General features: G+C 44.9%; 1 protein-coding gene across 2 annotated transcripts in view; it reads right to left on the reverse strand.

Annotated features, from left to right (window-relative positions):
- The window catches only part of GALNT16 (polypeptide N-acetylgalactosaminyltransferase 16), a 142,712-nt gene extending 116,237 nt beyond the window's left edge, over positions 1–26,475 (reverse strand). The window contains exon 1 of one of the 2 annotated variants that reach the window (XR_014566288.1): positions 26,065–26,463. Coding sequence is in view for 1 of the 2 variants with exons in the window: in XM_083747166.1 (XP_083603292.1) it covers positions 26,065–26,265 (201 nt within the window). In the remaining variant the exon portion in view is untranslated. Of the gene's footprint in view, positions 1–26,064 lie in introns of both variants that reach the window. The other variant, XM_083747166.1, reaches the window with a different exon arrangement.
- Between the last annotated feature and the right edge of the window lie 238 nt (positions 26,476–26,713).

Genomic DNA, 26,713 nt, shown 5'->3' on the forward strand with positions numbered 1-26,713 from the left:
TAGCCCATCTAGGAGAAGGAAAACTATAACCCCATAACCTCCACTGCCTTGTGCGATATATTCAGGAGAAGAAAAGACAATGGAGTGACACAAATTGGGAGTTGAGTCCCTAAGATGGTTGGATGGTGCCTTGTACACCTCTTTCCAGCAACTCCTACAGCCAAGCTGGTGCCAAACGTATTCCTCTGCTTTCCTTTGGACCATATCAGCGAGGCCAACAGCAGGGTCTTGTCGTCTCGGCAGCCCAGACCTAGGCTTGCACCCTGGCTTCAGTGCTGCTAACACAGTGGTTTGACTTCACCTCCGGAGGCACACTCCATTGCCTCTTGAAACAGATGGATGCCAACAACCTATGTTGATACTATGTCACACATTGAACATCCCTGTATTATATATTCCAAGGGAGAAAGGAGCAATGTACCAACTGTTTTCAATGGAAGCTCCAGATCCACCGTAAGAACTAATTCCATCCTCAGCAAAGCCATGGTTTGGCTAAGCATGTCATCTCAACCCAGGCTCATGGTTTGAGATGTAGCCAAGTGCCTATGCTAAGCCAAGTGCAAATTGGGACATTGACTGAGCATCACCTACACATTACATGCAGAGTTTACTAATGGTTATCATTGGTCGAACTTGTCTTTTCTCTCTAAGGAACCATCAATATGCTTACAAGGTATGTCCCAATTCTCTGAAACACATTACAGAAATCCATTTTTATCCTGTGCAGTAGCTTGCCATACAGAATCTCCTGTGTGGATAAGAAAAATCAAGGATTGGATGGTGTAAGAAGAGCAGTGAAAACCATGTTTGGGTTGGGGAGATCATAAAATGTACAGCTATAATTTGTGGAACCGCTCACTATAAATGTCATCCTATATATTACAGAGTCAACACACGGCCCAGCACCTTCCGGCTCCTTACCCACCTAATGTGCTTAGAACCATTCATCCACCAGAATGGCAACAACATGAGATCAACTGAGACCCAGTGGACTAGATAAGGATTGCTTTAAATTACTGTGATGGCTGTTCTTGCTCTTGTTTATTTTACATTTTTTAAACCCTACGAGCAGTGCAGGAACAAACTGAATATGAAATTATTTTCTGCCATTTAGGCAAATAGCGGTCCCTTAGATCCAGAGTGTAAACACAATAAATAAATAAAACGGTTGAAATGCTCATTGAATCTCAGACTTATGGTCGCATTCCTAGAAAAGAAGAGAACTACCTGCTGTCTCTGTACCGTAGAGCCGGCAAAATCCTCTCATCTTTTTGGATTGTGAGAAACAGCCAAAAGGCAGTTTCAGGGTGAGCATGAAAAGGTCAAGCCCAATAAGAAGTGGCTCTGACACAACAAGCCGCAAATGCCAGAGGCTTGTCTTCCCTAAATTGTCTGAAACAGACCACAGACGATCATCAGGGCTTCCCCCGTAGCAGATGTGCCTTGAAAGGAAGGCTGACAGGAGCTGGCCAGGGACTGAACAGAGCTTCAATTTAAAATTACACAACTAATTCCAGATAAGAAAGTACGCGTATAATTTATTCCAGCTCAAATGGCAAGTAGAATTTAAGGAGGCTAAAATTCAATTATGCAGACAGATTTAATGCTCTTGATAAATTCCGACCACCTTTGCTGTTTGGGCAGGGAGAGGGGAAATGCCTTAAGATTTTTAATGGCTAGATCTGCCAAAAAAAATTGACTCCAAGGCTATGCACACGTTACCCTTTTTACTCCAGCTCCACTACTCTCCCACTGCTGGTGTTTGAAGCCGAGCACACATGACGCCAGCCACAATCCATCTGTAGCCTGTTGTTTCTCAAGAAATACTCCTGTTTGATGCATTTTCCCTCAAACCACCTTCTATCCAATTTGAGAACGCAAGCTGCAGCAAAGCTGAGGCGTGCACAGTTCAGAGAGGCGGCGATGCACATGTTTGGGAGGCTGCAGGTGCACAGAAACAAATGAGGCAACAGGCATCGGGTGAAGACATGTCTACCCCTCTCTGGGGTGTGTACAGCAAGTGCAAATGCAACTTGAAACACCGCAGGGGAATGGGGAATGAGCTCAGTGGGTTTTAAGCCATTCTTGTGCGCGTACCCTGACTCTGAGATGCAATGAGCTAAAGGGGGAGCCCCAAATGAAAGAAAAAGTTACCAACTCTGTCGCAGACCCTCGTGGTGCAATTAGGCAATTTTAGACTCTGGACTTAATGCTGCCTTATGGGAGCTCATGCTTTAGACGGCAATGTGCATTACCTATTTCAAGATGCATTGAGCCATCCTTGCTGTGTTTGAATGCCCACCTGTCCATTTTGCTGGTTGAGGTTCTGACTTCCACCCTAAACTCTTCCCCTGCAAGAACCAACCTCTCAGAATGTCCAACGGAGCCCCTCTCTCTACCTGTTCTGTGTCACTCAAGAAATCTATGGCTATGGTAGTAATAATATATATAATTAATAGGGTTGCAACGTTTAATCCATTAATTGATTACATTAATCAATTAAACACCTTCAGGTCCACTATGAAAGTGCCCTCAAGCATGTGGAAGATTTTTTTTGTTCATTGTTTTTAGTAGATACTTAATAATAATAAAAAACCCCACTGTGTGAAAGATGCTATCTTAGAAGTAGCATTCTCTTGTCTCTCACCCACAAGATATATGGCCTTGTCTAAGATGGTGTCTGACTCGGACGCGAGTGGCGCTGTGGTCTAAACCACAGAGCCTAGGGCTTGCTGATCAGAAGGTTGGTGGTTCAAATCCCTGTGACGGCGTGAGCTCCCGTTGCTTGGTCCCAGCTCCTGCCAACCTAACAGTTTGAAAGCATGTCAAAGTGCAAGTAGATAAATAGGTACAGTACTGCTCCGGCAGGAAGGTAAACGGCATTTCCGTGCACTGCTCTGGTTCGCCAGAAGTGGCTTAGTCATGCTGGCCACATGACTTGGAAGCTGTACGCCAGCTCCCTTGGCCAGTAAAGTGAGATGAGTGCACAACCCCAGAGTCATCCGCGACTGGACCTAATGGTCAGGGGTCCCTTTACCTTTAAGATGGTGTCTACTGCCACTGAAGATTTGCCAGTTAAGGAGATAAAGGGTTCAGTGGAAAAGCCCCATATGACAGCAGAATGCAAGCTATGCCACCATCACAATGGCTGTGCAAGCAGAACAACTCAGATGACTGTGTGGTACATGGCAGCATCAGAGCCATTCTGCTGGCAGCAGTGTGCTGGTGGAACAGCTACAATGTGCCTGCCACAGGAGAGGAGCGCACTGAAGCTCTATCCTATAGTCTTCCGGGACATGGGCATGTTCCTGTTGTCAGCACAAATTTACACCTGCCCCAGACCAGGAACAAATAATTTACATTCCATTGATTTCATTGAGAGGGATTCCCTTTTTAAACAGCAACCTCCATGTAGATGACAGCTCCGCTCACATCCAAATGTAGGATATGTTGTAAGTGAGCGCCCGATTACAAGAGATCACCGCCAGTCACAGGGAGACCACAACTTGGATGATAGGGTTCACAGCGTGGAGCTGAGCTGCAAATCTCTGGCTTTGTGTGAAGCACACTTAAGAAGTGATCAGGGGGAACACTAGTGAACTATGGAGGAAGTGAACTCTGCAAATAAAGGGAGCCCTGTTCACAAAAGAATCTGACCTTACGACAAAGATAGGAACTTCAGCACTTTGCAAACAATTCCCTGCTTTAAACTTGAACAAGCACCTACCCTTTGGCACCTTACACAAACACTCAATGACATCTAAGACCTGAGAGTGGCAGGACAGACTGCCCCACACATGTAAGTGAGCGGGGAAAACACTTGTTGTCAAGTATAACTGCTGTGTCCAACTCCTGTGTCTCTCCTGCTTGGTTTCTTGGTGATAATGCAGAAACACCTTCTAAGGATTTGATTAGGTTTATGCTTGTGGCAGCAGATTTGAGTATTGCAAAGAACTGGAAAGGCACTGCAGTTCTTGAATAGCCAGAACTGGTACACCAAAACTTTAGGACTTGGAGAAACTCACATGTCACCGCAAATCACTAAAGCAACAGATTCATTTTCAACAGTTAGGAGTGACTTTATTAATTTTGTTCATTGGGAAGGGCGTGAGACACAATTCCCAACCAGGTGTGCAAATATGAGGCTTATAAAAGGTTCATTATTCAGATTTGTAGCAGCAGTCCAGAGTTGGGGGATGCTGCTTGTAATGACAGTCCTGAAGATTACCTAAATGTAAGAAAAATGCAAAAATATAGAAATCTTTCTCCTTACCTACACCTGGATTTTGATGTTAACATGTGTTGTTATATATGGCAATGCCATTGAAATGTGTTTATGCTGTACATGCTATTTTAGATTATTACTTGATTCTTATAATAATAGTTTTTCCCATTTGTTGAAAAGTTAAGTTTGCTATGGGTTGTCTCCTCCAACCATTACCCCTGCTAGCCACGTTTGTGAGCACTTTTGTGTTGCGTGATCACCGCCCAAATACAGAGTATGGGACTAACAATCAACAAGATATACCTTTATAAGGGAAGGGGGATATACCTTTATAAGGGGGAGGGAATCCTTCTGAATGACATCACATCCTATCACGGGACAAAAGTCCCCAGACTCTTTTGAAATCCTCTCAGCTTAAACATTGATACTGTTCCAGGAAATCAAAATTGCCTTTCAATCACGTTAACATAATTAGACTGTCACCATGGTTATTGACTCAAATATTTTCAGAAGAAAAGCTCAGATTGAATTTAAAGGGACGACAGAAAGTAGGTGCAATTGTTTCAATATACTTTAAGGAATACAGGAAGCATCGCCTTTCGTACAATCTTTGACCATATGCCATCAAATTACAGCACAGATAACCTTCCTCAAAGACATGACACATCTATACAGTACACAATTTTTATCATATTGTTACCATCCTGGGCTCATGAGATGGGGCAGACTAGACATTTCAATAAATAAACATTGTGGGGAAAGTCTACATCTTTGTATGTGAGTCTCAGCTTCCTCCCCACAGCCAGTTTTGGTGGGGTGGGGTGCAGGTAGTCACATTTTATTATTCTCCCTCCCACTGCCAGTATAGAGCTTTTGTTTTTTTAAAGAAACCAAAGAAATTGGTTTGCATGAAGGGGAGACCTGCCATGTTATGCCCACAAACTGATTGAATTAAGCTACATCAATTAAAAAAAGCTAGAAGAAAACCTTGGCTAACTTATAAAATCAAAATGACAGAGTAAATTATATTTGCTATGTGAGAGTCATGAGCACATTAGTTGGGAAGAGGCAAATTCTAATGGAATCAAATGCCGTGGTACCTCAGTTTATGAACTTAATCCGTTCCGGAAGTCTGTTCTTAAACCAAAACCATTCTTAAACCAAGGTGTGCTTTCACTAATGAGGCCTCCCGCCTCTGGTGCCCTTCCACTGTTTGGATTCCGTTCTTAGACCGAGGTAAAGTTCTGAAACCGGGACTATTTCCAGTTTTGCGGAGTTTGTAAACGGAATTGTTCTTAAACCGGACTGTTCTTAAACCAAGGTAGCACTGTACTTCTGTCCCAATCCTACTCACTCAGCTCCTAATCTGAGCTATGGAGCAGCTTTCATAATTAGACTCTGCCTCCCCAGTAGCTCAATAAAAAGTACATTTCATAAGCCTAGCATGACCCCAAAGAGGAATGCTGTGTGTGTACCATTCCTATCTTTTCAGCATTGAAACCAACAAGAAATGCCTGAAGGAGAGCCTATGAGCCTGTGAGGCCTGGTAGAACAGAAGTTTCGGCTAAATAAAAGAGATCACTTATTGATCCATGAATGATGCAGTTTATCCCAGTTGTGAGCGAAACAACGCCTCTGGTTTACAGCAGCAAACAAGCAGGAAAATATCACCACTGGGCATTGCTGTTATTGACACTGACTGCAATCTTGCACTTGTCAGATGTGAATCCATCTCTCGACGAAAGACGGGCACTTCCAAATGTTCATCAGAAGGTACTAAAGAAGATTTACAAGCCACTGAAGAGAAGTAGGGGATAAATAATTTAGGGGAGGCTCCGGTTAATTATGCAGCAGGGGTGTCAGGATGGCTCAAGATAAATCCCCATTCACATGTGGGTCACAACAACTGCCCATCAGGCTCTTCGTTTTGCGGCGTTGCTGGAGTGCATCTTTGTTAGGCTGTGTGACAGTCCCACAACATGAATAGCTTTGTAAAGCACTCTTAAAGACAAAATGGTCAGAGCAAAATAAAACAAGTGGACCGCACTGCACTGGATCATCAAGAAAGACAGGGAGATGAAAAGCCACCTGACATCTTGCCGCTGCCTCTTAAAACAGGATTTCGAAACTGATTTCACGGGCTGCCTCATGTTCCATGGAAGCAAGAAAGCAGGAGAAGATACAAATTCTCACTTCACACCGTGTCCTGGGGGCACAGGTGTTCCACCAGTTGAAGGCAGTCACGCTTCTGAATAGCAGTAGCTGGAAGCCACAGGAAGACAGCCGTGGGCCAGTCCACCGTCCCTCAGACCATGTGGTGGGCCGGACTATATTTGGGCGGGGAGAAATGAACGAATTCCTATGCCCCACAAATAACCCAGAGGTGCGTTTTAAATTAAAGGGCACATTCTACTCATGTAAAAACACGCTGATTCCTGGACCATCCGTGGGCCGGATTGAGAAGGCAATTGGGCTGCATCCGGCCCCCGGGCCTTAGGTTGCCTACCCCTGTTCTTATGCCACAGTAAACATGTAATGTTTAAAGGTGAGCTGTATAGTATATCTCCAAATACATCACAGGCATGTGGGGTTTTTTGCATATGATCTCCAAAAGAGTTAATCTTTAAGATCAGCAGTACAAGGGTATGAGGACGACAAGGTTTCTTCCCACTGGGAGGCTACTAGGGCTTGTCTACACTTCATTTGCCCCGCAGCTTTCCCTTGGGAAAACCTGCTCTTTACCACTGAAAGGAAGCAAACGGTAAATGGGTTTTCAGCAGATTGCTGTTCGTTCCAATTCAGCGCTAAAAAGTGGGTTTTCCCAGGGAACGTAGTGGTGCAACCACTCAGACCTGTGCTTAGAAAGTCTGGGACAAGTGGAAAACCTCTTGGACCCATTCTCTCTAAGCACAGGACAAGTGGAAGTGTGGACAAGCCTTCATAGTTCTTTCTCTGTAAGGTTGAAGTGGAACGGACTTTGCACATTATCAGGGATACTTCTCACAGTATTCCCTTCATTCTCGTGGGTGTGACATAACTGATGTGAGATGATAAGGGAAAAGTTAAATTTACCCAAACAGCTCCTTGTGGGGAGGAATTCCCTTACACGGTGGTTTATTTAGCATGACTCACTTATGCCTTTGAGTGTGCCTGTCCATTACTACCCATTAGATGCCAAAAAGAGAACCCCAAGGCCCAGATTCAACTAACCCAGTGCGCTAGTGGAAGCCAGCACAAGGCTTCCCACCAATGCAATTGGGCTTCCCCCTTCCTCCGCTGCTGCAGCTCCACCAAATCTGCTCTGCTGGGTTGGGAGAACCCCCAGAACAGCATGCAGGGGGGAGGAGAGGGGGCAGTTGTTCTGTCTGGCAAGTAGAAATGCTTGCACTCACAGAAAGATCATAAGGGTGTGACGTTGAATCCCTCCCATTGCGTTCAGCATTTGATTTGGACTGTAGAGTGGAAGTGTTCAATTGCAGGGGGCGGGGGGGGGGGGGAGTCCACACAGCTAGAAAGGTGGTGAGCAGAAAGGGTTTCAAAATGAACCAGAATTACAGCATTATAATCCTGTTTCATTTAGGTGGTATTTCATTAATATAATATAAACAGGGCAATAAAATGGTTCCCGGTGCAAATAATATGTGCTGAGCTGTGTTCTCAATTGACCTGCCTAATACATCACATGCCTCTTTAAACAGATGGGAGAGTGGAAATAAAAGCTCCTACACCTGTGGAGATTGTGCTACTCTTCCGTCCTTTTTTTAAAAAAAAGGCAGATTGTGCTAAGAAAGAAGGCAGGAAAAACACTGGGACATAAGAAAAGCCCTGCTGGATCAGGCCAAAGGCCCATCTAGTCCAGCACGCTATTCTTGCAGTGGCCTGTGGCAAGCCCACAAGACGGAAATGAGTGCCATAACACTCTTACAACATAATCCTAATCCCTTGATCAGCACTGCCGGAGAGGAAGTGGGATTAGGTGGAGGTGTCCCTCTGCCAGACTTTGCTGGGTCTTGTCAGTGAGTGTCAGGATTTTGTCCAACCCAGATCCTGAACAGACTTTTCAGAAGAAGAGGCTTGGGGTTCCATGGAGACTTTAACAGAAGTCCTGGAGAAACCCACATTAGTCTAAAGGCAGTCTATAACACTGCCTTGTTATATTCACAGTTCTGCTTCCCATATCTGCCAGCAAGATTTTTCCAGGTTGCCAAAAGAAAGGCTGTTTGGCACATTCTATGATAGCAGGTATTCTATTCTTGTCCAAAATCTTTGTTGTTTGTCTATTGGTTTAATGAGCCAAGAGATAAATGAGCTTTGTGCCCACATGTGGCAGCTGTTTCCCTCCTCCCTTCTGGGTGCACCTGAATACAACGTGGAAAGCTTTAATTAGCTATAGTTTCCCATTTCATCCCAGCCAGGAAACTATGGTTACCTGCTTCAGAACCAGTCAGGATCTTAAGCCAACTTCAAACCATGGTTTAAGATCCTGGTTTGTTCTGAAACTGGTAACCATAGTTCCTAGTTCAGACAAGGCAGGGATCTATGGTTAATTAAGGATTTCCATGCTGCATTCTAGTATGCCACCAAGGAGCTGTGTGGGCAAGGAGCTTATTCATAGCTTGGCATATTGGGCAGATATATGACTGTCTAGACTAGGCCACCGTCCTCATGTTTCCAAGTCTCCGCAAGGACAATTTGACATTAATAATAATAAAGCTGGGATTCATAGGAACCAACTTCTGTGGCGGATACTGTATTTCATGCCAGTAGACTACAGTGTAGAGTATATGAGTGCATTGCACAGTCTCAAACACACTCTGGTCCCCTTTAAACACTACCACAGCCAGTGGGAGCTGTTTTTGCATCTGTTCATTTGTATGATAGTGCCGCAGTGATGTCTAAAGGTCAATAATCATGTGAGTGGGACCGTTGCATAGAGTATTTAATGCTTGCATGAATATATTTACAAAGCTGAGACAGGTCTGACTTTTGCAAGTGCTTTGTTACAACTAAATCAGAAATGAGGCTACCACATTCTGATGATGTCATCCAGTTCCCGGGCAGAAGGCTAACTGTTTCTACTATGCTTAACAGAGGATGATTACCCAATGGGGATCAGGAACAACAATTTTGCTTTAAGGCTTTGTGCACATGGATGCCAGCCTTGAAATCTTACTTTAGCACCACGGGATTAATCCCGGAAAAAGTGGCTCTTCTGGCGCTGCAGTAAACTTTAAGGAGACCTCCTGTTTCAGTTGGGAAGTGAAGATTGTTTATACAGCATTCTGAATTTTCTGATAGAAGGCAAAGCAATTGTTGAAGAGAGAAGGTGTTCAGAGTGATTTAAGTGGAGACATACAAGCAGTGATGGGATTTCGGCAAGGGAACTGTAATGGTGGTGATTAGGCAGGGAGATGTGTCAGCTTTTGAATTATCTGGCTGGGAAAAGGAGGGGCACAACATGGTTTGACATATTTGAAATTGAACAAGACAGAGCAGCAGAGAAAACAATATGGAGCAATCATGGATCGCTCCTAGGGGGCAAGGAAGATTTATTAACTGGTTTTGTTTATCTTTCGCTTCTTTAATCACTGCCCCATGACTAAGCAGCTCTTGCAGTGCCCCCAGAAACATTCTTGGGAAGCAAGAGTCACCACTATACTCCCTGGTCCTGAATGGGGTAACTGTGCCCCTGAAAGACCAGGTGTGCAGCCTGGGAGCCATTTAGGACTCACAGCTGTCCATGGAGGTGCAGGTCAATTGTCCAGGGCAGCTGCTTACCAGCTCCATCTGGTACGCAGGCTGAGACCCTACCTTACCACAGACTGTCTCATCAGAATAGTGCATGTTCTGGTTATCTCTCACTTGGACTACTGCAATGCGCTCTACATGGAGCTACTTTTGAAGGTGACCTGGAAACTACAACTAATCCAGAATGTGGCAGCTAGACTGGTGACTGGGAGTGGCCGAGACCATATAGCACCGGTCCTGAAAGACCTACATTGGCTCCCAGTACGTTTCCGAGCACAATTCAAAGTGTTGGTACTGACCTTTAAAGCCCTAAACGACCTCAGCCTGGTATACCTGAAGGAGCGTCTCCACCCCCATTGTTCAGCCTGAAGTCCTCTTCTGGTGGTTTCCTCATTGTGAGAAGTGAGGTTATAGGGAACTAGGCAGAAGGCATTCTCGGTAGTGGTTGGAGAGAGAGAGGGAGAGAGAGAGAGAGAGAGAGAGAGAGAGAGAGAGAGAGAGAGCGCACACTAGAGCACTAGATGTTGGATGGCCATCTGTCATGGATGCTTTAGCTGAGATTGCTGCATTGGAGGGGGTTGGACTGAATGACCCCCAAGGTCCTTTCCAACTCTACAATTCTATGATTCCATGAATCCCTGAGCATTGGCTCTGCTGGAGTTGGGAATCCAACAACATCTGAAGAGACACAGCTTCTGCCCTAAGTTTTGACGCAGCAGCCTAATTTGGGGAAGGGGAGGAGTTGCTGCTTACTGCTGAATCTTTCCACAATGAACATTAGAAACTCTTGTCAAACTATTGCAATTCAGCCATAGATCTACCAAAAGATCATCACCTACTACCTGCCAACTCCTGCTTTAAAGTACTTCTGCAAGTTTTAGATGGTTGTAACCTGCCCTGGAAACCTACTAGTGAACGGAGGGTTACCACCATAGGCTTGCCATATTTCAAGAAGTAAAAATCCAGACACCCCCAAAGTTGTTGAGTTGTTGAGGAAAAACCCCAAAATTGTCTAGCTTTTTTTAATGAAAACACTATTTCTCAGTTGTTTACTTGCCAAAGATCCAGGACAGACCACCGCCTTCCGGAAATTCCCCCTGGACGTCACTTCTGCCTAACCAGTAATGTCAGGGAAATCCCAGGTATATAGCAGGCCTATATCATCAGCAGCATCCAGAGGTGCAGGCTCTGAGCCCCCAGTGCTTTTTTCTTTTTTAAAAAAAAAGTTAACTCAAGAAGGTCACCATTTTATAGTTCAAATTGGGAAAAATAAATACAGTAAATGGACAAAAGTACTAAGATTCACAAAATGCCTAGGGGTATGCATCCCCGTGCACCCCCCAGAAAAAAGGCACTGTGAGCCCCCATTTAGGCAGACCAGAATGCTGCAGTTTCCAACATTTGCCAAAAGAAACTAAGTGTATCTGTTTACATAGATTAAATAAAAGGTTATAAAAGGGTAAATGAGACATTTTCATGGTATCTGTTAATGAGCTCCTGCCAAGATATTTTTAAAGCACAGTTCAAAATATTTTCCCATAACTCGAGAGAGCACGTTTTCTTATTTAGAGGATATAGATAGATCACACACCACGTCTTGCACCCATTATATTAAAATGCTTTAAAATGCCAAATCTTAATACACGCTCACAGCATTGCAGCATTCCGCTTTCAAGAAAACCAGAGAGTAAGCCAAATCACTACCTTGGCAAGGATGCAGTGATGCACACCAGAAATCGGCACGTATAGTGAGGACACGAATATTATGCCTTTCCAAAGGTGCAGCTGGAGGGTATGACACATCTGTGCTACGCTAAATGCTCTGCACTACTAGCATGAATGTTACTCCAGCTGACAAACTGCAACAAAATCCCTTCATTTATCGGTGCCAGATTCCATCTTGGATTGCTTTTAGAACTTCTGACAGGGGAAAGTCCCATCGATGCAGCTGTTTCCATCTCAATATTACAAAATGATGGAGGGAAGTACAGCTGCCAAATACCTCATTGTCACACAGCTATTAGAAGCTCAGAGGTTCAGGCCAGATTGCAGTCTAGCAAGCTTATACCAGGGATGCAGTCAAAAGGATGTTTAACTTCCCCATGCTGGAGATTTGGAGCGAGGCACCATCGCTCCTCATGATCCCTCGCTCTCTTTCTCCTTTTCATTTCTGATCAAGGAACAGCAATCAGGGCCAGAACTAGGTCTCTTGGCACCTGGAGCAAACAGCATGAATTGCGGCCCTAAGCCAACCCCATATTTTGCAATGTAAAAAATTAACAACAGCTGTAATGAAATGATAAACAACAAGTCTATGTCATTTAAATGGTTGTTTCGATTGTGGTAACATTACAATAGCAATTAAATCAGGAACACGGAAACATAATCATTATTCCAATGTTTATTACATGAGCAGAAAATGTGTAAATATGTGGACTATTTATTAGCACATAATATTATTGACGAAATAACCAATAAAATAGAAAATAGAAGAAAGGAAAACCAGTGCCTCTACCTAGTCCTCTGCTAAGTCACTTGCTGGAGTCAATCCTTCCTCCCAAGGAGGCCCCTGCTCCTCAGAGGACCCCTGCCAATAGTGCTGTGTAGCAGCCAACAGAGTGCTCCACTTGCAACTTTGGACTTCCTGTCTGGTCCACCACCATCTTTGATTCCTGAGCCTTGGGCATCATGGGGGAGAATCAGGGATCAAAACAGAGCTTAATATGGGGTCACTGGAGGAGAGGCTTCTCTAAAATGAGAGTCCTCAGCCTTTGGACCAGTGTGGGTTTCTCCACGTCTTCAGTGGGAGTTGGGTGTTGTGTGAAGCCCCAAGTCTCTCTCTCTGAAGAGGTCTCTCCAAGGTCTGGGTCACTACAATGCATTAAATGTTGTTGTTGTTGTTTAGTTGTTTAGTCGTGTCCAACTCTTCGTGGCCCCATGGACCAGGGCACGCCAGGCACTCCTGTCTTCCACTGCCTCCCACAGTTTGGTCAAACTCATGCTGGTAGCTTCGTGAACACTATCCAACCATCTTGTCCTCTGTCCTTCTCCTTGTGCCTTCCATCTTTCCCAACATCAGGGTCTTTTCCAGGGAGTCTTCTCTTCTCATGAGGTGGCCAAAGTATTGGAGCCTCAGCTTCACGATCTATCCTTCCAGTGAGCACTCAGGGCTGATTTCCTTCAGAATGGAGAGGTTTGATCTTCTTGCAGTCCAAGGGACTCTCAAGAGTCTCCTCCAGCACCAGAATTCAAAAGCATCAATTAAATGCTTAAAGCATTAAATGTAAATGCTTTAAATTAAAGCATTAAATTTAAGTCTGCCTTTTTAAGACAGTTTGGAAACTTCAGTTAACACAAAATATGCCTCGAAAGGCGGAGATGATACCCATCTTCAAATATCTAAAGGGCTGTCACATGGAGGATGAAGCTTGTTTTCTCCTGCTCCAGAGTCTGGGATTTGAACCAATGGATCCAAGTTACAAGAAAGTAGATCTTTGACTAAACATCAAGAATAACTTTCTGACAGTAAGAGCTATTGGACAGTGGAACAGACTCCCACAAGAGGTGGTGGACTCTCCTTTCTTGGAGGTTTTAGCAGAGGTTGGAAGGCCACCTGTCATGTATGATTTAGTTGAGATTCCTGCATTGCAAGGGGTGGACTAGATGACACTTAGAGTCCCTTGCAACTTTACAATTTTTATGGTTCTATGTTAACAACCTTGTAGCCCAGGACTTATGAGACTGAGTGTATAATGCCAACACCAGCCCCATTTTTTGCAGGTAGGCATATACACTTGGAAGTTGCCTCAGCAATACTGACAGACAACACAGTCCAACTATGAAAAAAATGGCACTGACTTAAGGTGCCCTGAGAAGAGGGGCTTCAAATGGATATTCAGCCTTCAGGGGCTTTAAAAGGGCTTCCAGTATGTTTCCAAGCACAACTCAAAATGCTGATGCAAACCTCTGAAGTCCTAAAATAGCCTGGCATCAGGGTATTTGAAGGACTCTCACAAAAACCTTCCCATATTTTAAGATCTTCCTCAGAGGCTCTTCCCCAAGGACCTCCCTCTTCAAAGATTAGGTAGATGGCAGCTGGAGAAAGTTTCCTCAGAAACATGTGCCTGGTATCATAATAGCTACTTTTCAGGTTTCAGATTGTGAGGCACATGAAGTATATTTTTGTTTTTATTATTCTATCAGTCTCTGGCCATGTTTTTAAGGGTTCTGTCTTAAAAGTGTTCTTTCAATCTGTGTTAAGGAGGGCAACCACAAGGAAAAGGGCCTTTTCCACAGCACCTCCCATCCTTAGCTATAGAATGTCCTCCTCAGAGAGACTCACCTGGTGCTTATATGTTATTGCCTTTTCTCTGGCCTTTAAAAATCTGTAGGCCCCTCCAGATCAGCATTTCATTGCTGGTGTGTTCTACAGCATGTTCTCGGCACAATAATAGTGCATTAGTGGTGGACCTGCTTCCCAGTTGCTATCGCATTATTGCTGTCCAGGCCAGAGTGGCTATAGCACAGCAAAAGCGGGACAAGGAAAAAATGGACTTTAGCAAGAAGTTACAGGATATGCATTAGTTGGAAATGAATCAGTGTGACTCATCCAAAGCTTCTGCAGGTGCAAACAGTATTTAAAGTAGGATCATGTGTGTGACTTCCCTGAACGCATCAAGAGAACAAATCACAAGTTATTATGAACATGAAATAAAAAGGATGTCTGGAGGAACCCCGTTAGCAAATTGGCTTAAAGTTGAACATTTTAACATTCATTATGGTGTCACTATATGGTTCAACCTTGTGAAGAAGAAGAGGAAGAAGAGTTTGGATTTGATATCCCACCTTTCACTCCCTTTAAGGAGTCTCAAAGCAGCTAACGTTTTCCTTTCCCTTCCTCCCCGACAACAAACACTCTGTGAGGTGAGTGGGGCAGAGAGACTTCAGAGAAGTGTGACTAGCCCAAGGTCACCCAGCAGCTGCATGTGGAGGAGCGGAGATGCGAACCCGTTTCCCCAGATTACGAGACTACCGCTCTTAACCACTACACCACACAAGCTCTTTGGTTGCTCACCTCATTTTGATTGTTATGATTACAACTAAATCTGTTTTAATCCCTGTTGGCTTATCTGCTGCTCTGTTTTATAGTGTGCTGTTATTTACTTTGGCGTTTTATTAGAGTTTTGTGATTTTATGGTGCTCCTCCCAGACAACTTTCATTAAGGGGCAAGCAATAAATATAATAAATAAATGCAGCTTCTGGTGCTGCTGTCTGTCTGATGTTATAGCTATTATTTTTAATTGTTTTCAGTGTTTTTATAGATTTCATTTATTGTTGTTATCTGCTGTAACCTGCCTTGGAAATGAGATGCTGGAAGGTGGGATACAAACACCCTAGATCAATAAGGGGACAAAACAAAACGACTGACCAGGCCACGTTCCAAGGATGGATTATGAAGCACTTACCAGACTCTAGAAAAGGTCCAGAATCTCACCTCATATTTTATATGCATTTATTTTAATACACTTTCCTCATAAACCCAAGGCATCTTACATGTATAATAAAAATAATAGTGATGTGCCAAAGCAATAATAAAAATATTATAAAATCTTGAGGAAGAGGGTCAACTCTTGCTTTATGAAAGGCTTCTGGGGCTTAATTTAAACCAGAGGTTATCAAGGGTAGGGCTCAAAACCTATGTCCGGTTCTATGACTCAGCCTGAAGAAAGCTGTTAAGCACATGCAGAAAACCATGCTCTTGTCATTGGGGGACCACAGTCAGCTCACACACATCTGGGATTGCAAAGGTAAACCGGAGTGTGGACCCTCCTGGCACTCTTGAGCTCCAATTCTTCATATCTTAGAGTACTGCCAGACAGGAGGCCTAATATTGTATGAGTCATTAAGGTATCATAAATGAGATATTGGCAACAGGGTTCTCCCCCCCCCCCCCAAAAAAAAACCTTATTCATTTTTTCCTGGAAAGGGTAAATCCGGATTAAATGGGGAGAAACCGCAGGCCAGCAATTTGATGTTGTTGTGTGGAAGCTGCAAAATAAAAATAAAAATAGTTGGATGAAGAGCACCCATTACACAGTCAACAGCTGCCTGGAAGCATCCTTAGATATAAAGACCTGTTTCTTCTTTTCCTACAGTGCAAAGGCTTTCAAGAACTTGCTTTCTCACCAGCATTTAGCAGAAATATACATATATTCTTTTCTGTCATACCTGAAGAGAAACACACAGATATATCTCACTTCTAAATAGCTGCTGCCGCCCCAATGCTTGGGTTAGCTTAGCTCATGTTGTACCGCTTTCCTGGAAAGATAGGGCAAAACATATTGGTTGCCTTGCCCTGGCTCCTCAGCATTAATACCTCACAGCTGATTTGATTTTATCCTCCAGTTTCCAGGAAGGGGGGGAGAAGGGGATGACCAAAGCCACAGTAGCTTTGAAGGGGTTTGAAACAGACAAGATATGTGTTCTACTTGAATTTCACATATACAGACTTTAAAATTCACATTTATTTACTGTTCAGTTGTTTATCCCATGGCATCCTGCCCTTCCACGGAGCCAAGAAACTCATCTTCCATACAACGCTCACAGCCCAGCTCTAACCACAACACTCGCTTGCAAAGTATGCTAATTAGATCTGCACCCTGTATTTCAAAATTGTTAATGGCATTGTTGAGATCTGGTTCTCATCCTCTCTTTTTTTTCAGAAAAATGGAAAGAAAACCTGAACAACTGATGCAGTTCAGCTTTGTTGTTATAGTTGTTGTTTTTCAGATTAAACATCCCTGCACTTTTTCACAGGCACTGCAGGTTTGCCTCCCTCTCTCCTCCTTATACGAGGCCACTTGAACAATTTCTATTGCCAGTTTCCACTTTTTCAATGCGTGCAAATGTAGGGCTGCCGTTTTTCAAAATGCAGGAACCAGGAAGACCCGCAAATTGTTGAGCTTTTCTCGACAAACCCCAAAGTGCCACCTTTCAGAATGCCAATTCCGCCTTTGAAATCCCAGTAATGTCTGGGGAAATCCGGTCATATGGCAGCCCTAGCAAATGTTGCGTCTTAATGATCTCGGGGGGGGGGGGGACCACGAAAGCTTGACGACAGAGCACTTTGAAGACTCAAAGGAAAAAAGAAGGCAGATCTCTGAAGTCTAGTTCTTCTTTCATAAGCTATTATTTCAAGCCACTTTCGTGGAATCTGGAGAAAGAGATTTGCTGAGTTTTTAAAACTGCAGTCCAGATCTGAAAGTGCAACAACTCCTTTATTGCTGTTTTGGCCAATACTAAATTAAAAGAAGTATTAAGTCTGGGGTGATTTATTTTTTTTAAGAAAGCTTTTCATCCACTTGATATTGCTGAATCAGTACATACACCAAACTAGATCCAGCTGGTACAGGAGTCCCACCCACACATTACTTGTGTGATGGCGCTCCACACAATTAATGGGAAGCAGAGCTGCAAGGCTGAACCTTCCACTGACACCATGCACCACCATGCCTTATCCCGCTCCCACAACTTCCAGGCATGCATTGAACATGGGGGACTGAGCAGGGGGAAAGCCTGTGGCTTCACTGCTTGAGATGTCCACACCACCCAGAGATCTACAGATGAAGGATGATATACAAATTTCAACCATCATCATCCACTGGCCCTCCAGATGGCCTGCTGGACTGCAGCAACTCCTATTATCCCTGAGCACTGGCCAAGCTGGCTGTAGCTGATGGGAGGTAGAAGGCAAATCTGGAGGGCTGAAGGTTAGCCAGCCCTGCTGCAAAATTCCCCCTTTTTCGTCAACCAGCCCTTTGCTGCTTTCCCCTGGAGTGACTTTTCTGACTGGCTGATACCTTCTCTAGCTTTTTTTTTTTTAACCTTATTTTGCTATGATTGTGGGGTTTCCCACATACACTCAGAACCATGCTGAGCATGCTGAACAAGCCTACAGCTACTTTTAAATATATACGTATATAAATATTCTAGTCCATATAGGGTGGGTTCTATTGTTATCTTTCCTCTGGTCTGTAAGTGCTCTGTGTGCAGGAAGCTTTTAGACGGGGTAAAACTCACAATCTTCAGCCTATATACTGAATAGCACCATCCTAGAAACTGTGTAATTCATCTGCATGTGAGTATAGATAAATACATCTGCTCCTACATACACACATATTGCCATGGCAGACTACCTTCCTGGGCCTGACTCACCACTTCCAACTTGAGAAGACTCTTGGTGGAGTGTTTATTTTTAAGAGGGAAGGAATTCATGCATGCATGCCGTAAGATTGTTTCCTGGCTTCCATTGTTGCTTTTTATCCCTCTTGCTAGAAGGGGAATTTTCACAACTGATGCTGGGGGTGCCTTTTAGACTGGAATGTGTCTCATGTGAATGTATGTAATGAGAGACAGAAGTGGAAGAATCCGTTTTAGCTGCATTGCCACTTTGCAAGTACGTCCACACAGGTTATTATCCCCCAGCTCATTAAAAAAGCAACAGCACTTAGCCCCCTTGCACTGTGTGGCCTAGCTCAGTAGCAGAGCATGATATACACACGGAAGAATCTAGGTTCAACCGGAGCATTTCCAGGTAGGGCTGGAAACACACTTGATTGAAGTGCTGGAGAAACAGCGCCCGTCAGAAGAGACAAGACTGAGCTATGTAGTTGGACTTATGATGGACTATCTTTGCATAAGGCAGCTTCCTGCACAGGTTCTTGCACATTGATCCCCCCCCCCCCCCCGGGCCAGATGGAGGTGATTCTTCTGGATGTGATTCTTACTCACCATAGGTAACCAGGCAGATGACTCTTGAGAAGCCTGTGCAGTTCAAATCAAGGAGGTGAGAAGTTCCAAAAGCAAGGAAAGCATCACTTGAACAAATAGTGAGGCTACGGTTACCAAGCAGCCAAAATGGTTGCCTGCCTGGTAACCAGCACTGGGCACAGAAAAACTAGTACGTTCCTGGTTCTGCCATGCCAGTATTCTTTTCAAACAGGAATTTTCACTGGAGTAGGGAATGAGCTCAAAAGGACAAAGAAGCACTTCCAACCTGTATCCACTACTTGACAAGATGACTTCAGGAGAATAAAAGGCTAAAGAGTAAACCCTACATAAATGCGGAGTGGAGTCCCTTAGATGATGATGATGATGATTATTATTATTATTATTTATTTGTACCCCGCCCATCTGGCTGGGTTTCCCCAGCCACTCTGGGCGGCTTCCAACAAAGATGAAAGATATACTAAAATGTCACATATTAAAAACTTCCCTGAACAGGGCTGCCTTCAGATATTCAGATGTCTTCTGAATGTCAGGTAGATGTTTATCGCTTTGACATCTGATGGGAGGGCGTTCCACAGGGCGGGCGCCACTACTGAGAAGGCCCTCTGCCTGGTTCCCTGTAACTTGGCCTCTCGCAGTGAGGAAACCGCCAGAAGGCCCTCAGAGCTGGACCTCAGTGTCCGGGCAGAACGATGGGGGAGGAGACGCTCCTTCAGATATACTGGACCAAGGCCGTTTAGGGCTTTAAAGGTCAGCACCAACACTTTGAATTGAGCTCGGAAACGTACTGGGAGCCAATGTAGGTCTTTCAAGACCAGTGTTATATGGTCTCGGCGGCCGCTCCCAGTCACCAGTCTAGCTGCCGCGTTCTGGATTAGTTGTAGTTTCCGGGTCACCTTCAAAGGTAGCCAGACGTAGAGCGCATTGCAGTGGTCCAAGCGGGAGATAACCAGAGCATGCACCACTCTGGCGAGACAGTTGGATGGCACCTTGTACGCCTCCTTCGGGCAACGGAAGCTAAGCTGGTGCCAAATGTATTGCTCACTTTCCTTTGGACCACAGCAGTGAGGCCGAGACAGGGGTCTTGTCGTCTGGGCAGGCCAGGACCTCTATACACACTGCCCAAGCTTGCACCCCAAGAAGGTCCTTTCAGTGCTGCTAACGAAGCAGTTTAACATAACCTCCAGAGGCACTCTCTAATGTCTCTTTAGACAAGACAGATGCCAACAACAGAATCGCTACTCCTAAAACTCACTGGCTCCAGACTAACAGTGCAATCCTAACTATGTCTACTGAGAAGTAAGTCCAACTGAATTCAAAGGGGCTTACTCCCAGGTACCAAGGGGTTAGGATCTCAACTCCAAATTCAAAGCTGTTCTCGGGCCTTATGACCCATCAAAAACGGGAAAATTGGGCATAGAACTGGCTGCTTGAACAGTGATTAGCTCTTGCATTCTAGTAAATCCTCTCCTATTGTTCTGTAGAGCTGCTAGTTCATTAAGGGAGCTGGAGTAAGACCAGTTTGCAGGAATTGGGAAGTTACATACACACTTAATCTCTAGACTAGGAAAAAAATGGGGCAGGGGAATACAATATACACTATGAGAATCCACAAAGCAGATGAAAGCAGTCTCTTTCTTTCACTCCCACTTGACCTCCAAGGTACTCTCTTATTTACTACGTATTTAGCAAGGCAGACAAAGATGACTTCCAGACAATCGATTTATTGAGCATTTATCCTGATTTGTTCGCAGAAAGTTTGTGGGAAAGTTATACAAGGGCAGCTGTTTATTGAGCAGCCATCCCAACTTCCTTGTAGGGAAGTTATATGACATTGTATGAAGCAATTGTCACCCCCCATTTTCCAGTGCATTTTCCCATTGCTTTCCTTACTGCAAAAAAATTCAGATTATTTTTCTGGGAAGAGGATTTGTTGCACAAGAATGCCAAATCCATTTTAACAACCTGAATCTGCCAGAATTCACTTAAATCCTACCCAGAAAATAGTGGCAGTCTGGAAGTGCCCTTGTAGTCTTTGCCCCCCCCTGCTCCCCCCCAGGCTTATTGACCATTCATTCAGATTTGTTTGCATGGAGGTTATACAATGTCTATCCTTTACTGAGCATTCATTCTGATTTGTTTACAGGGAGGTTATATGGCAATGAGTAATCATCCCATTGCACAGACACCATATATCTTCCTATCAATCAATCAATCAATCAATCACGTATCTAACAATTTTTTTACTGCATTTCCCCTTCACTTTCCTAGCCACAAAACCCTCAGGTTTTTTTTCAAAAGTGGATTTGTTGCACCAGAGTGACAGAACACTTTAATCTGCTTTAATTGCACAAACCTATATTTCCAATATACAACTGATTTAATTTCTTGCACAAAACACTGACAGCCTGGAGGCGACCCCAGGCTCTTTCCCATCCACCTCCTATTCAAAGAGAGAAAGTACTCAGGTGGGCAGTTAATAGCTCATAAAGCTTTCATCACATTTAACATTCAGGAATCAGAGTGGGCAGAAGAGCAAAGGGACCCTGCTCAGAGCTAGAAAAAAAGTCAGGAATAGCAGCTTTTCTTCCTAGTCTGTTACTGGGGTCCTTTCTATGCGATGCTCTGAACACTGGAGGGGGCAGTGTGAAAAGGGCAATGGTGGGTTTGAGTTCACTTAGAAGGGATGGGCTCTATCCTGCCCTCTGCTCCCTGACCCATCACAGCTCCATGATAGAGTTTAGGCAGAAGGTCCGAGATTCAATCCCACACAGGGTTTGGAAAAGTTCCTGCCTGAAACCTTGGAAAATCACTGCCCTCAGTGCTCACAATTGATGGACCAGTGGTCTCATCCATTCATTATAAGGCAGCTTCCTATGTTCCACCAGAACATATGTTCGGCCAGTTTTTGCCTTGCCTCTGCTTGTCCATGATCGGACCTCTGGCCTCCTCCAGAGGGTCAGTCTTTTTGAATTAGAAATTAGCCACCCTGTCTAAAGGCCCAGCTGCACTGTAACACCAATCTGAATAGCAATGACTCCCCCACAAAAATATTGGGAACTGTAGTTTGCTATGGGTGCTGAAAGTTGTTAGAAGACCCCTATTCCCCTCACAGAGCTATAATTTCTGGTGTTCACTAAGTAGAGGGATTGACTGTTAACCTGTCTGGAGAGCTATTGGAGTTCAACACCCAACACCCTGCAGGTTCAGCCTATAAGGCCAAGAGAATCCAGACACAAACTGGATTCAGGCATTTATTTAGGCATTGCAAGACCAGTGTGGCATAATCTCAACCAGCAAATAGATTAGGGGTGGACTGACAATTGGAGTCTGGATCTTACTGGCCGTCCTGGTTGAACCTACAGGGTACTGGGTATTGAACGTCAACATTTCCCCAACAAAACCACTCTGAAACTGCAGCTCTGCAAAGGGAAGGGGGGCTCCTGGCAACTCACAAAACCCTTAACAGACTACAGTTTTCAGGATTCTTTGGAGCAAGACGTAGCCTTTTAAGTGGAACGATACTGCTTTAAAAGTATAGTGCAGATGGGGCCTGGGACTGGGATAAGAGAGTCTGAGATTCACACCAATACGGAAATGTGAACAGAACAAGTACCTGGTGTGCTGAGTTCTCAAAACATGAAGATAGCTCTACTGCCCATTCCAGAAAAACAGAAGACAAAGGTGCCATTCCTTCCCCATCTGTTCTGTTCTGCTCACTTGCCTTCCCGCTTTGAGATTTGCTCTCCAGCCTTTCCACTTTCCCTTCCACATCAAGCAATCTGGTGACCAATGGAGCTGCTTGTTATTCACATTACATCCCAGTACAGTCCCATTACCAACTCACTACATTGCCAAATCAATAAAAGCACAACTGCTTGAGGTCATGGCAGCAGGAATATGGCTTTTTTATTGGCTTGATGCTTATAGCGGTAGTAGAGAATGCTGTGGAAACTATGCCATGTATGCACTGGAGGGTGGGTGGGGGACAGCCATCTGAAAAAGAGTCTGTATCTCTCCACCCTGCTTCATTAAATAAAGTGATCACTGGTCAAGTTCAGAAAGAATATATCACCAAGATTGCATAGCGGAGAGTATGTTGCTACATACTTCAAAATCATCCCTATTTCTGTCCCCACCCCCCAAATGAAGCAAGTATGAGGAGCAGGCATACCATCAACTCAGATACTTAAGAGAGTGAGGAAAAAGGTAGAAATGTCTCTGTTTCAATAGGTGTGAAGAGTAAACCCAGCAATAACAATAATCCTACTACTACATCTTACTACATCTGCAATATTATTCTGCCAACGCTATTCTATTTTGCATAAACTTAAAAGAACACCCGCTTGCAACTGAACCTTTTGCATGCTTCTGTGCAGTCCATGGTAGTAATAAAAACATAACACTTTGCACCACCTTCCATCCAAAATCTTCAGAGAAATATTACAGCCATCCACATGAAATATAAACCATTCTTGTGTCATGCAGTATATATTGCTTTGCTGCCTGGTTCTGAACACAAAAACAAATGGAGGCACAATTGTTTCCCAAGGTTGGTGGGTGTTCCTCAAGAATATACCAGAGGGTTAAGAAATGCCACATTTGTATTCCATGGAAGTGCATGTGCTAAATCCTTAGACCACAATAGTACCACCTTCCTGGATATATGATGATAGCAATAGAGGGATATCATCATAGCATATAATGTACTATGGAACCCAAGTGTTTGGAACATTAAAAACTATGCCCCAGAGTTTATTAGACCCATTCTACAGCTGAGACTCAGGAAGGAAGGCAGCCCCATCCTTGCCACTGACAAGACTAAGACCCAAGACTCCTAAGCATCCAGGGCTTTCACTTTTAAGGCCCACAATGTGTTTTCATTTCTTTTATTTCACATTCATCTCTTCATCCAGGAAATAATTTGATACACAGATTAAATGACGTACTGCAATTTCTAAAGTGCTTTTAAGCCAGGTCATCCCAAAAATGTTCTGTTAGTTTTATTAAAATGTATTTCTTTTATCTTAGGATATCTTCTAGCCTGAACAAGAGGCAGCTTTCTCTGGCAGAGGGAAGCCTTCATCTAGCAGAGATGAAAGGCTTCTATGATTTTCCTTCACACAAGGGAGAGCAGGAGCCTCCTCTCATCGCAGTAGCGTGATGGGAGGGTCACTAAGAGAAAAGTGCAGCTCTTTGCAAAGGAGACTGTTGATACCCTGTACAAGAGACAGAATCCAAGGCTGCCAGCTAGTTTGAATGTATGCATAGAATTTTGCACAGAAAGAATATGCAAAAGACTGCTGTCCTTTAAGCCTCCTACTGTGGTAACCAAGAATGCCTCATCATAGTTTTGACCATTGAGCAAGCAGGGATTCTTGTGATCTTAACAAGTGAAGCTGTGGTTTGACTTAGTTTGCACATTCATATATTTTTGCTATTGTGTCAGCTAGTCCTGTATGCTCAGCTTAAACATGTAGGAACTGTTAGTGGGTTTTCTCTGAGGGCATCTTCACACATTCACATTACAAATGAAGCAGTTTCCTATTTGTGATGTGGCGGTTAGAGTGTTGGACTTAGCCATGAAGCTCACTAGATGACCTTGACCAGTCCCTTCCCCTTTCTCAGCCTCGTCAACTTCACAGGGTTCTTGTGACTCAAGGGAAAAGCAGAGGGGATGGAACAATGTATGCTACCTTGAGCTCCCAAGAGAAGTGGAGATATAAATGTTGTGATTTATTTCCTGTGCTGTCTGTCCTGGATGGCATTGGCAGCCTCTCTCCAGAGCACCAGGCAGGTGACTTTCCCAGCCCTGCCACCTCTTTTTTACTTTAACTGGAGATGCTAAGAATTTAACATGGAACCGTCTGCATGCAAAGCACACTGCTGAGTTACAGGGTCCTCTCTGCTACTGAGGAGTAGAGCTGTGTGACTCATTCATCGCACACACAATGAGATCTGTAAATCTTGGGACACTCTGGAGCTCATGGCTGGTGAAAACTGTAAGCCCCATCTCACACATCTCAGAAGAAGTGAGAAAAGAAGAAACCCAAATCAACTGGATAGCCCCTCTTTTTTTCCTCTTGGTATAAACTAATACCCAGCCCATTTGATGGCCACTTTTGACATGAATGTGCCTGATGTCAGACCCTTGTTCATCTGGTTCCCCACTACTATCAACGCCAAAAGCACCAGCATGAGGACTTCACCTTGCATCAGGCAGACTTTCATGCACCCCGGTCTAGCAGAGCACAGGATTCCCCCTCCTCTTTGGCTGCCACATTGCTAGCAGCGATGCAGAGCCCCAGGCGATTCCCACATCTGGAATCGCAGCTTGCAAAGGAACATCCCAACTGGCCCTTAAGGACCCAACATTTCACAGCTGGGGAAGCCAACCAAATCGAAGTATTGCCAATTTTGACATGACAGCCTCTCCTGCCTGCAGACACACAGATGCCTCTTTCATCTGCCAGAGAAGCAGGAGCAAGACTTCCATCAGCCCCTCCGAGCCGCTCACACCGAACGCAAGAACATCACCATCCCTCCTCGCCAGTCCTTAACAGGTCAAAGACCCCAGAATCCGCACAGGCGCCTTCTTTTTGTGAGCCACTTACTCCAGCCCCATTTGCAACAGGCGCCCTCCTCGATATTTTTGATTGCATTTATTCCTCGCTTTCCTCAAAGGCGGCGCACAAAAGACGTGCATCTTTCGCAATGGCCGGATCCGGATTGCAAAGCCACCTCTTCCCCGGGGCTTGCTGCTCCCTCCCGCTTCCTCTCCCCCCCCCAACCGCTCTTTAGCCAGAAAAGAAATCCCGTTGTTCTTAGCCAGAGGAGCTGACCCCGGGGGCAACTCGGCGGCTGAGGCTCCCCGCACTTTCCGGAGGGAGCTTTCTGCTCTCCTCCCGCCACTCCGTAGCTCTTCCCCGATTGTAAATGCTGCCATGGTTACCCAAGCAAGAATGCGAGAATAAATACAAAAGCCCGCCATGTAAAGGCAACTCTTCCTCCGCTTTCGTTTCCCGCTCCTCCATCTCCCCCCCCCCCCAATCCATTCAAGCATCCGCTGCCAATCTCTCCGCAAACGAGATTAATGCTCCGGCGCCGCCGAGCATCCCTCGCGCTCCCTGCGCAGTCGAGCAGCAGCAGCAGCCGCCGGAGCAGCAACCCGAAAGCGAGCTGCGCCAACGCGATTGCGCCGCGCTCGTCGGCGCGGAGGGTTTGCTGCTGCCGCTGCTGCGAGGATGAGGATGAAACCAAAGGTCACCCCCCTCTGGAAGATCCCCGTGCCACACACACTTACGATGAGGGGGATAGTCCTCTCTTCTTTGTGGATCTCGACTTTGCCCGTGGATCTCTGCCCATTCCTGCCGCCGCCGCCGCTGCTCGGCGAACGGCTGGATGCTGCTGAATGAGGCTTGTTGTCCTGCCACAAGTAATAGAAAGTGCCCAGGATCCAGGCTACGGTTAGGATGGCGATGGCATTAGCCCGGATCCTCCTCATGCTGAGAGACCCGGAGTAAACTGAGGAAGAGGGATCTGGGGGTGGGGTGGGGATCAGATGTAGGAGAGGTGCGGGGGGTGGGGTGGAGAAGAGACTGATTGGGGGAAGTGGTGATAGGATATTCTCTCTCTCTTTTTCCCTCTTATTTGGCTGGCTCGTACAGTCACAGCTGTTTGTTTTAGCTCTTGTCTCACTGCTCAGTCCTGCAGAGCGAAGAGAGCGAGGGAGCGAGCGAGAGCTCTTCAGGGTCCTAATGCCCTTTCCAGCAGCTACATTTTTTATATATATTATCATCCCTTAACAGCCCATCCTACAGGGGACAATCTAGCTTTGCATTTCCGACTGGCTCAGAGGGACAGGACCCAGCATTTATGTCCTCCCGTTTATTTATTTTTTTAGCACCTGCCTTTGGCATTCTAAAGGAGAATGGGGCATATTTCCCTTTGTG

This window comes from Podarcis gaigeae (assembly GCF_964106915.1).
Source record: "Podarcis gaigeae genome assembly, chromosome: 1".
In the NCBI taxonomy this organism is placed as follows: Eukaryota; Metazoa; Chordata; class Lepidosauria; order Squamata; family Lacertidae; genus Podarcis; species Podarcis gaigeae.